This window comes from Vidua macroura, chromosome 26 (genome assembly GCF_024509145.1).
Source record: "Vidua macroura isolate BioBank_ID:100142 chromosome 26, ASM2450914v1, whole genome shotgun sequence".
NCBI lineage: Eukaryota > Metazoa > Chordata > Aves > Passeriformes > Viduidae > Vidua > Vidua macroura.
The window spans coordinates 4,048,746-4,060,252 of record NC_071596.1 but is presented as its reverse complement, the minus strand read 5'-3'; the positions used below and the strand labels follow the sequence as shown (position 1 = coordinate 4,060,252).

General features: G+C 42.1%; 1 protein-coding gene and 1 long non-coding RNA gene across 2 annotated transcripts; both read left to right on the top strand.

The window, feature by feature from the left end:
- The first annotated feature begins 90 nt into the window (after nt 1-90).
- Nucleotides 91-9,072, top strand: AP1M1 (adaptor related protein complex 1 subunit mu 1). Its single transcript, XM_053999579.1, has 12 exons — nt 91-161; nt 648-804; nt 1,229-1,296; nt 1,830-1,960; nt 2,100-2,247; nt 2,673-2,799; nt 3,507-3,649; nt 4,347-4,418; nt 4,701-4,859; nt 5,490-5,615; nt 5,809-5,884; nt 6,972-9,072. Exons 1-12 carry the CDS (start codon nt 120-122, stop codon nt 6,992-6,994), a joined length of 1,272 nt encoding a protein of 423 aa, XP_053855554.1. The 5' UTR covers nt 91-119; the 3' UTR covers nt 6,995-9,072.
- Nucleotides 9,073-9,586: 514 nt separating this feature from the next.
- LOC128819431 (uncharacterized) lies at nt 9,587-11,141 on the top strand. The gene is made up of 2 exons (XR_008440704.1): nt 9,587-10,104; nt 10,874-11,141. It is a non-coding gene; the product is annotated as an uncharacterized LOC128819431 (long non-coding RNA).
- Nucleotides 11,142-11,507: the final 366 nt, after the last annotated feature.

Here is an 11,507-nt window from a genome sequence, read left to right as displayed (position 1 = left end):
CCGGCGGAGAAGCACAACGGGACTATTTAACGGCGGTGTCCTTCCGCCGCACCGCCCGTGCCGTCACTTCCCGCGGAAGCGGAAGCGGAAGGCGGGCGGGACGCGGCCCGGCCGGGGCGATGTCGGCCAGCGCCGTCTATGTGCTGGACCTGAAGGGGAAGGTGAGGCCCGGCGCGGAGCTGGCGGCTCCGCTGCCTCTCTGAGGGCTGCGGGGGCCGCGTTCCGCTTCCCGAGCTGCCGGCCGCGGGTTAGCCGAGCGGGGACGGGGGAGCTGTGGCCTGTAGCCCCTCGCCGGTAGAGATGTTGGGTGAGGCGGCATCCCCGGGGGGATTAATCTCTGCCGGTGTCGTAGCTGCTTTGCCTCAGAGGAGTTGCGTGTTTTCTTATCCTAAAATCATTCTTAGAGCCTGAGCAGTAATAGGGGAAAGACAGGTCTGGAAAATACTAATACATGACTTTGCAATTAAATGTTGGTATTTGCGTTTTAATCGGCAAAGCGCTTCGGCATTGTGATTTGCACTTACAAATGCAGAGAGCCTCGAGGGAAGCTGGATTATTTTAGAGGGGTTTTTCAAGCGTTCGTGCGTCTTGCATGATAACCCCCTTGTGAAAGAGAAAAAAGAAGGATTTGGTTGCTTTCCTTATAGGTTCTGATATGTCGGAATTATCGTGGAGATGTGGACATGTCAGAGGTGGAACATTTTATGCCAATCCTTATGGAAAAGGAAGAAGAGGGGACACTTTCTCCTATCCTAGCACATGGAGGAGTTCGTTTCATGTGGATTAAACATAACAACCTGTATCGTATCCTTTGTGCTGCAGATGTGCTGACGTGCCAAGGGCTGCTGGCTTGGGTTTTTTTTTCAATGTCAAAATGCAACTTGGAGGATGGGTGAAGTGCTGTAAAGAAGCTATATTCAGTAAAGTTGGTTATAATAAATAAGGTTTTTTTGTGTGCTTTTGTGCTATATTCAGTAAAGTTGGTTATATTAAATAAGGTTTTTTTTTGTGTGCTTTTATGTACCAGCAGCATAAGGTCCAGAAAAGTGTTTTAATTTTACTCTAATTAATGATTTCCTGAATGTTTATCTTCCTATCTCCTTAGCTCATAGGTGCAGTTAAGTAGTTAATGCATAATTCTTCCAGGCAACTCCAAGTGCCTTAAATTAGGCTTTTTAAAATGCACTTAGTAAACTTTTTTTTTAAATTCCTGAACATCCTTTATCAGTTGTTGCAACTTCTAAGAAAAATGCTTGTGTATCACTGGTGTTTTCATTTTTATATAAAGTAGTTCAGGTGAGTATATTTCAGAAGTAACCTTTATGCTCTGTCTAAATAGAAGAGCATAGAGCGTTCACAATTTTTAAGAACTTCAATCAATAGCATTTTTACTTTATATTTTAATTATTTTGTAGAACTATCTTCTTAACCACTAATAAGGGCACTGATATTGTGGAGCTGTGTAGGCAGGATGGGGCACAGTGCTGTGAGTAGTTACACAAGACCTGAGCACCTGGAGGAGATTGTGAACTGGTTCTTGTGTTGTGGTGCCTCACACAGCTCCTGTGTTTGCTTCATCTGTACCTGCTGAGAAAAATATTTTCTCCAGAATAGCTATTCTTCATAATAGTTTCTTCTAGGATTCTCTATATCTGTTTTAGTTGTGGTGAGTTTCCTGGGGCTGATCTGAGCAGAATGCTGTTTGGGAAGTATGGGGTTGGAACTTTACAAGATTATTATTTTAGATGCAGGAATACCTTCTGCTTGTGCTGTGCTGCCTCAGTTAATGTCCTTTTTCCCCCCCTCTCCCTCCTCTTGTTGCATTTCAGGTTTTTTCTGAATATTTCAAGGAGTTGGAAGAAGAGAGCATTAGGGATAATTTTGTTATTATTTATGAGTTGTTAGATGAGCTTATGGATTTTGGTTATCCACAAACCACTGATAGTAAAATTTTACAAGAGTAAGTATCACTCAACAGTGACAAAGCCCTTGGAATGTTTTGAGCCTTTTTCCATAGGCAAACAAATGTTTTGTGTGTGTTCTAATTATCAAAAATACTAATTTTATTTTTTTTCCATGCCAATTTTCTGGTTGTGAAGATACATCACTCAGGAAGGCCACAAACTTGAAACTGGAGCCCCACGCCCGCCTGCCACTGTTACAAATGCTGTTTCCTGGAGGTCAGAAGGGATAAAATACAGGAAAAATGAGGTGTTCCTCGATGTCATAGAGTCTGTTAACCTTTTGGTGGGTACCTTGGACTTCAACTTTTGCGTAAGAATTGTAGTAGGAAGTGTTAAAAAGGGCTTTTTGTATGAAAACCTGCAATAAAAAGTCTGACTGTGGATGGTGTGCTGTGACACCCAAAGCAATGTAATCATTAAGTTCCCATGAAATCATTAAGTAATGTAATAATAATTAAGTAATGTAATCATTAAGGAAATCCAGTACAAATAATGCTTTAATTGTGTGTATTGTTGATTTTTGGACATGTCCTTTGATCCTCTATCTGTGCTGCTTCACATCCCTGATTTAATTCACTGTACTGGATTAATTCCTGATAAGGAACACATCCAAGAAAACCCAGGGCATGGCGATAGGGTGGGAGTGTTTCTTGATGTCACAGCACACCACATCAGAGATGTCTTACCTCCCTCTTCATCTTTGTTCAGGTCAGTGCCAACGGGAACGTGTTACGGAGTGAGATAGTTGGATCCATTAAAATGAGAGTTTTCCTCTCAGGAATGCCAGAGCTGCGCCTTGGGTTGAATGACAAAGTTCTTTTTGACAACACAGGCCGTGAGTGTTGCACTGTCATGACAATCAGCACAGATGCTGTCTTGAGTTTTGGGGTGCCTGGGGAGCATGGTAATCACAGAATCATGAAGGTTGGAAAAGCCCTCTAAAATCATGAGGTCCAACTGCTGAGCAGCACCACCGTGTTCACCACTAAGCAGTGTCCCCACATCCACAGGCCTTTGGAACACTTCCAGGGCTGGTGACCCCACCAGTGCCCTGGGCAGCCTGTGCCAATGCATGACCATCCTTTCAGTGAAGAAAGTTTCCCAGAATATAACCTAAACTTCCAGTGGCACAACTTGAGGCCACTTCCTCTTGTCCTGTCCCGTGTTGCCTGGGAGCAGAGCCTGACCCCACCTGGCTCCATCCTCCTGTCAGGGAGTTGTGGAGAGTGAGAAGGCTCCCCCTGAACCTACTTTTCTCCAGGCTGAGTCCCCCCAGCTCCCTCAGCTGCTCCTTGTGCTCCAGCCCCTTCCCCAGCTCCGTTTCCTTGTCTGGACACACTTCAACCCCTCAATGTTTTCCTTGTTGTGAGGAGTCCAAAACTGGTGGCAGGATTGGAGGTGCCTCAGCAGTGCTCAGCACAGGGGGATGGTCACTGCCCTGATCCTGGAAAGTTGGCTAAAAGGAAGGAATGTCAGCAGGCAGCAGCTGTGCTGTGGTGACACTTGGGTCATAGCCTGTGTGACCTGTGTGTTTCCTGCTAGGTGGGAAAAGTAAATCAGTGGAACTGGAAGATGTGAAGTTCCACCAGTGTGTTCGTCTCTCTCGCTTTGAAAACGACAGGACAATCTCCTTCATTCCACCTGATGGAGAGTTTGAGCTCATGTCATATCGTCTCAATACCCACGTGAGTCTGGATGTTTGCCTTTTTAAAATGAGAATGGTTTAGATTGTAGCCACAATAGCTTTCCCTTCTTTTTTTTTTTCATAAAACATGGGCAGCACGTGGATTTTCGAGTCAGCTGTTAATAGCAAAACTTGGTGCTCACTCCTTCTGGAGGAAGAAGAAGGTTTAGACTTAACTTAGCAATAAGTCTCTGTATTTTCAACTGCTGTTGAAACTGCTTTTGAAATACTAATTTTAATCTAACTACATAATGTCAGTGTAACAATTAATTGTGCTTGTTAACAGCAGTATTTTTGGCACTTCATTTTATTGGTGTATGCCAGCCATGGTGACAAAGGTGGCCTTTGTTTCAGAAAAGTCAAAAAATTCAATCTAGAGAAGGTCTATAGCAAAGAAATAGTTCAGTCCCTAGTATGTAAAACTATCAAATATTTTCTGATGCAAGTGTCTGTTTTTAGGGATTAATCTGAGACATACCTTTTTAAGCCTATAATTCTTGTACATTTGCTCATTGGTATATCAGTGCTTGCTCATTTGTATAGTTATTTCTTTAAAAACCACAATTCTGTCATTTTGAAAGCCCCAGGCTGCATTTTCTGTGTGGTTCACATAGTGAGTGTAGTTTTAAGGAAAAGCAACATTTTAGTGACTCTGTCAGAGTAAAACTTAGAGCTGTGATGTGTTTTTTCACCACCAGGTAAAGCCCCTGATCTGGATTGAGTCTGTGATTGAGAAACATTCCCACAGCCGCATCGAGTACATGATCAAGGTCAGACATCCTAAAATAATCACGGCTAATTTTAATCTTCTTTTGTTTGTTTTCAAAGCTTGATGAGCAGTATATACATTTTTGTGCAAGTATTCAGGATTTCTGTGGGACTTAGATACCTTTGAAGACTTCATTTGTGAATTATGGTCTCAGTTCCAGTTCTGGTTCTCAGGATACAGGTGGGGGTGGAGGGGAGCAGTGTGTCTCACAGCTCTCTGGGCTCAGCAGCATCATGGAAATACTTAGACCCTGCTTTTCTGCTTTATTGTTTTTCTTCTTTAGGCAAAGAGTCAATTTAAGCGTAGATCAACTGCCAACAATGTGGAGATTCACATCCCAGTTCCAAATGATGCAGATTCGCCAAAGTTTAAAACCACTGTTGGAAGTGTCAAATGGGTTCCAGAGAACAGTGAAATTGTCTGGTCCATTAAATCTTTTCCAGTAAGTGTTATTTTTTACTCTTGCCACCAAAGAGTGTAATAATTACTTAACACTAATATTTCATTCACGTTTAGACTCTGCCTAAAGCAAATCCTGTTGGTATCAGGCAAGTAGCAGTGGACTCTTCCTCTTTTTTCCATGGATGAAAGATTGGAACTTGCTAATAGATGTAGTTTATATTTGTTTCACTTGGATATTTTTTCAGAACCTGGGCAGAGAGCAAATTTTTGAGTGATGTCTCTGGGTGGTGTAATCCTTGGCCTGGCTTTAGCAGCAGCTGTTGGAGTTTTGTCAGGCTTTACTTCTTGGGTGGTTCCATGAGCATGAGGCCTGTCCACTGCTAATGATGTGATAGTAGTGCAGCTGTGTGTCACTGTTTAATCTGAATTTATGAGTATGAGGCTGGAAAAAAATGAATTATGCCTCAGGCTGGATCTGCTTTTTTTTTTTTTAAAAAAAAAAAAAAAAGATTTTTAAAATTAAAATATATGTCACTTTGAGGCCCTGGAGAAGAGCTGGAGTACATAGTGGAGTTCAGCAGTTTGATGTTAAGAAAGCTACTCGTATCATTGCAAGTTCTTTATTATTATTTTTGTTTCAAGAAAAAAAAAAAATGTCCCTTTTGGATAGGGTGGAAAAGAATACCTGATGAGAGCTCACTTTGGACTTCCAAGTGTTGAAGCTGAAGACAAGGAAGGAAAACCTCCCATCAGTGTAAAGTTTGAGATTCCCTATTTCACCACTTCAGGAATCCAGGTCAGTGATTGAAAACAGAAATACTGATAAATTCACATGCTGCCCTCTAACACACGAGCTGTTTCTCATCTTGATGATTCCTGTTCAGTTTTATCCACAAGACAGATTTTTACCCGTAAAAGGGTCAGGTTTTTTGCTAAATGCTGCTTTGTCAGCATGGGAGGCTTTATGTCTTACAGATCTTTCTTTCCAGGTTCGTTACTTAAAGATAATTGAGAAGAGTGGCTACCAGGCTTTGCCCTGGGTCCGGTACATCACCCAGAATGGAGGTGAGAGGAAGGGAATATTTTGTTTCTCCAGAATAAACCTGCAAATTGAAGCTTCTGTTTTTGAGTATGGAACTATCTGGTTTAGATACACAGTAGATTCAACTACACTGTTTCTTTTCTACTCCCCTCTTTGGGGATTAGAATGGAGGTGAGAGGAAGGGAATATTTTGTTTCTCCAGATATAACCTATAAATTGAAGCTCCTATTTTTGAGTATGGAACTGTCTGGTTTACATACACAGTAGATTAAACTACACTCTTTCTTTTCTAGTTCCCTTTTTGGTGTAGTAATTGAAAGACCCAATGGGGTAGAGTGGTAATGCTGTTCAAATATTTTCTGATTGAGCTGGAATTCAGTAAATTTAAAAACAAAGACAACATTAGCAGTATGCTCACGCATATTATTCTTAAAATGTATAAGACACTGTCTAGTACAAAATATTAGATTCTTAGCAAAATGGTGCAAAAATGGTGGGGTTTGGTTTTGTTGGGTTTTTTTTGTTGCTGTGGTGGTATTGTTGTTGTCATTTTGGGTTTTTTTTTGTTTAGTTTGTTTTTCACTTTTTTTTGTTTCTGTTTATCTAAGTAATTTTTTCTGGCATTTAAGCATGACTGCCCACAATTGCCTTGCTTCTCATGGCCATTCTAAGCAAAGATTTGAGTTTATTTTATAGAATTGTTGAATCCCAGACTGGTTTGGGTGGGGAGGAGCCTTAAAGCTCATCTTGTTCCACCCCTGCCATTGAGCAGGGACATCTTCCCCTACCCCAGGCTGCTCCCAGCCCCATCCAGCCTGGCCTTGGACACTTCCAGGGATCCAGGGGCAGCCACAGCTTCCCTGGGCACCCAGGGCCTCACCCCCACACAGGAAAGAATTTATTCCTAATATCCCATCTAACCCTTCCCTCCTTCAGTTGAAGGCTATTCCCCCTCAGTGTTTTATTGATATTTGCACATTCTTTTATTAACATATGTTAATACAAGGATGCATTTTATCACTTTATCCCAACTTGCTGCTCTGCTTTACTCCTTTGAATGAGACAAATGACTAAAATTGGGTTTTTGTTGGTTTTTTTTCCCCTTCACAGACTACCAGCTCCGAACACAGTAAAACACCTCACAGGCACCACAGACAACAAACCTTCAGGCCTAGAATTCATTTGCAGAAGCTTCTGTGGTCCTGAGAGCTGTGAATGTTGTTGCCAAGGGTCTCGTTTCTGCAATCTTGGATTGACAGAAGAAAGATTGGAAATTTATTGATTTCAATAATGTGTTTGAGCTTTTGAACCATTAGTATTGATTGTGTGAATATTTATTTCATTCTTAGAACATGCTGATCTTGCTGCTAAATGCTAATTACATTAGGAGTAGCAGTTACATTGAGGAGCCAGGAATCCAGAATGAACCTTGGGAATGTCTTGTCGATGCCTTGTCCATTACAGTCACAGAGTTTCTAGTATTTGTATTTTAGGATCCCTAAAGACATTGGCAGCATTATGCTACAAATTAGGGACATGATTGTGCAATTAAATGACTGCTGAACACTTCGTTGTATTTAGCCCAAGGTATTTATTTTTTTTTTTTTCTGGGCATTTGGGTGCCTTAACTCATTCATAGCTCTGTTAACTTTAAAAAAAAATTACAGAATATGAGTTGAAATTATCTGAAGTCAAAAAAACACGGTTAGCTTTTTTTTTTTTGCATGGTTTCAAAGGAATTAATCTGAGAGAACAGCTTCAAGTGAAAGGTTTGGAAACAAAAATAGGGATTTGTTAAAGACTAAGTTAACTGAGAACAAGAGATGACAGGAGTAAATGCCTGTGGGAGAGTCTCTGGAAGCAGGATTGCTGGCTCCACTCAGTCAAAATGCAGATGAAAGAGTTCCAACCTTGTGACACCCCAGGGCCTGGAAACCCTCTGCCAACTGACCAGTACTTGCTTTTTCAAATTTCTGTTCATCAAACATGTTCCCAATTGTCATATGTAGGCATGAAGCCTTAGATTAGGGATTCAAAGACCAAAACACTTTTAGAGGTAATGTCATTTGGTAGGAAGCTTGGGTGCTCATGATTCTTTTTCCAGATAATAGTAATCTACTCCAAGCTCTTCCTGGAAGTTACTGTGTAAGAAGAGGCCGACAAAAATACAGTTGCCATCTTTCTTCCAGCTTGCCTTTTGTGTTAATTTAGGGCAAATACTTCCCCTTTTTGCTATAGTTTGCTAGAATTGTTTAACTTCATTTGCCCTAAGGAGAGATGTTTTCTTTTTCAGTCTTTTCTGTTCTGTATCTTCCTGGCAGAATGAATAACAGTTTGCAATGTTATTCTTAAAGGTATTATTTTTTTTTTTACATGCCATTTCATTTTTTTCTGAGAAGCTACAATTGGCATGGGTGTACATAGTTATTTTAGGTTTTGGTGAGGTTGTTTTTTTTTTTTCCAGGAAAATTGTGACGGTTATCAGTATTTTCTTTACACAACTTTTAGGATATTTTAGGTTGAATTTAGTACTCCTGAGCGGTGCTAAACTTACACCATCAAAATCTAAATATCTGTGTCTGCAGATGTGATGTGATAATACACTGTGTGCAAAATTCTCTGCTGGTGGGAGAGTCCAGGAGTGTGCACAAAGAGTGAGAAGGTATTTCAGTCACTGTCCTCACTGAACAGACTGTACATAGAGACACCTGTGTGTACAATTAGCCAAAAATCAGCTAAACTCCCCCCGGGCTGCAGCTGCTGTGACATCACAGAAGATATGCCTCAGGAAATCTAATGTCTGGTGGTGTTTGGCAACAGCCACACACCCAGTTTTTGGCAACCATGGGTGTGGACCAGGTGTATTCTGACTCTGTCACACAAAAAACTTGATGTTGAAATGGAATCATCTTGTTCAAGATTTCAGTTCCACTACTCATTTTCATTTGAACAATTAAGCTTATGACTGGAGTAAAACTTTTTATATTAAAACTGTTGACAAATCACTTTCTGCTGACTTTATTTTTCCAAGTGTTTGTTCTAATTATGCCTGTAAAATGTGACTCTCCATAGCTTTGTTTTCCTCTTGAAATTTGGATCTTGTGGACCAGAACCATGTTTTCTCCTATTTTGTTGCAGTTTGACTGTTTTGATGATGGGGCATCAGCCATGCTTGTCCAGAAGGTAATAAAGGGCAGAAAGTCCTCTTTGACTCAGTTGTACTTTGCCTGATTCTTTTTCAGTTTGATCTACACCAGGTAGTAGCCTCTAATCTCAGGGTATGCTCAGCTCTTATAATGTGAGGCCTGGATAAGTGGAGCAGAACTTTGTAAAAGCAAAAAGTAACAATATTCCTGATTTATTTACCAAATTCTGAAAAAAATTCACTTTCCTATTCTCAACAGAATCCACCCATGCACAATAAAATTGGTGATCAGAAAGCAAAATCCCCCCCCCCCTCCTTTTCATGGTCGCCTCCTGAAATTCCGAACAGCGCAGGGTGTGACCCAGACCCAACCTGCCACCACCTTGAATTTGGGCTGCCCTGACAGTCCCAAGAGCACCCTGCAAACTGACATCAGGAACCTGGGCTGGCCACTTTTGTTTCACAGGGAAAAGGGCTGTGGTTTTGTTCAGGGGCCTGTGGCCCTGAGTGGGCGGCCGCCTCCAAAAAATCCAAATGACCAAGGATGTGTCGCAGACCCAAGCTGCCCCCACCTCAAACCTGTGCTGCCCTGACAGTCCCAAGGGAACCCTACAAACTGACATCAGGAACCTGGGCTGCTGAGTTTTCTTTCACAGGGAACATGGCTGGCATTTGTGTTCAGGGGCCTGTGGCCCTGAGTGGGCATCCACCTCCTGAAATTCGGAATTGTGCAGGAAGGAGCCCATAAACAACCTACCTCCACTTCAAATCTGAGCTTCCTTGACAGTCCCAAGGAACCTGGGGTGGTGATATTGGTGCTGGGATCCCTGATGCCTGGGAAGAATGATGTCTGAATTCCAATGATTTCAGAAGGCTAATTCATTAATTTATTATATTATACTATAACTATATTACACTAACAAGAACTAACTAACTAACTAGAAAACCCGTGGCTCTCTCCTCAGAGTCCCAACACACACGTGGATCCAGCTGGTCAATGAATCCAAACACCATCACCAGAATCCAACAAGCAATCACCTCGGGTGAACAATCCCCAAACCACATTCCACGTGGGCACAAACAGGAGCAGCAAATGAGGTAAGAATTGGTTTGATTCTCTTTTCTCTGCTTCTCTCACAGCTTCTCTCAGGAGCAATCCTGAGAAAGCCAAGTCTCCCTCTGTTCAGGGGGCATGTGAATAGCACATGGTGAGTTTTGTTCTGGTGTTTGTGTTCAGGGGCCCGTGGCCCTGAGTGTGGCCACTCACTGTTGCACTGTGGATGCCTGTGTAGCTGCACTGGCAAAAAGACAGAAACAAGGGGTGTTATCCAGCACTTGATCTCCTACAAGGAGGGCAGGTTTGGGTGACACGCTGAGATTAAACTTCCCTGGGAGGTTGGAGAGGCCCCTGGATCCCTGGAAGTGTCCAAGGCCAGGCTGGACAGGTCTTGGAGCAACCTGGGAATGTGGAAGGTGTCTCATTTAGAATGAGATGGGCTGTAATGTCTCTTCCAACACAAACTACTCTGTGATCCTATGAGTAATTTTTTTCCCACAAGTTTTGTTCTTATCTGTTAAATCTTTATCTCACTGAACTTCGTTCTCTGCTTAATGTGGTAAAATGTAAATATCTTGGTTTGCCACCATGTTATAGGTAAGTGCCTAATACAAAAGACTTTTAAAAGAGGATTTGCATGTTTGAAGTGTCTAACCTGTGTTTTCAGCTCGCTGTGGTTTCATAGTTGTGTTGGCAGCTGGCTGGATATCCTCGCAGCAGAAACACTCCCTGTCCCTCCCCAGGCGCGCAGACCTGTCACTTCATTATGCACCATTTAATTGCTCCTTGATTAGATAATTGTCTCTGCAGGTGCGTCAGCGGCGCTCCCTGTCCGAGTAGTTTCATTTCCTGTAGTAGTGCGTGTGTGGAACTGAATGAGAGAAGCTCCGAGCCCGCTCCGTGCCGCTGCCCGCGGCCGGCTCTGCCAGCAGATGGCATTCCCAGCACGGACCAGTAAGAGCCGTGCGAACGGTATGGACCCAACGTGCCTTGATTTCGGAAGGCACGGCTATTTTAGTGCCCCTGCGTGCATTAAAAACCACCCAAAACATGTCATTAAATTATTTTTTTAGCCTTATGCTGTGTGATTTTTTTTCTTTTTTTTTTTTTTTTTTTTTTTTTTTTTTTTTGAGTTGAGCAACTTCGCAATTTAGCTGGATAGTTTTAACATTCTTATTTCTTGCTTTTTCTCTCTTGTGGTCGATACTGGTACTCCTGCAACGTGCAGTAGGGTGCCAAGGGAAGGGATGACCCCGTGCAGTATCACAGGAGCAACTACTTGGGGTTGTACATTGGTGCTGGGTCACAAATTAAACCTCAGCTGCTGGTCTGAAAGCTCCTGTGTGATAGAATATTAAAAAAAAAAAAAAAAAAAAAAAAAAAAAAAAAAGAAAAAAAAAAAAAAAAGAGGACCTTTTCACCCCCACACACTTGATTAGCTCTA

Excerpts from the sequence above, each read along its gene's own strand:
- AP1M1 (XM_053999579.1), top strand. The coding sequence starts at position 120 with ATGTCGGCCAGCGCCGTCTATGTGCTGGACCTGAAGGGGAAG. Across the intron at positions 1,961-2,099 it reads GATAGTAAAATTTTACAAGA|ATACATCACTCAGGAAGGCC; the intron begins GTAAGTATCACT and ends CTGGTTGTGAAG. Across the intron at positions 5,885-6,971 it reads GTACATCACCCAGAATGGAG|ACTACCAGCTCCGAACACAG; the intron begins GTGAGAGGAAGG and ends TCCCCTTCACAG.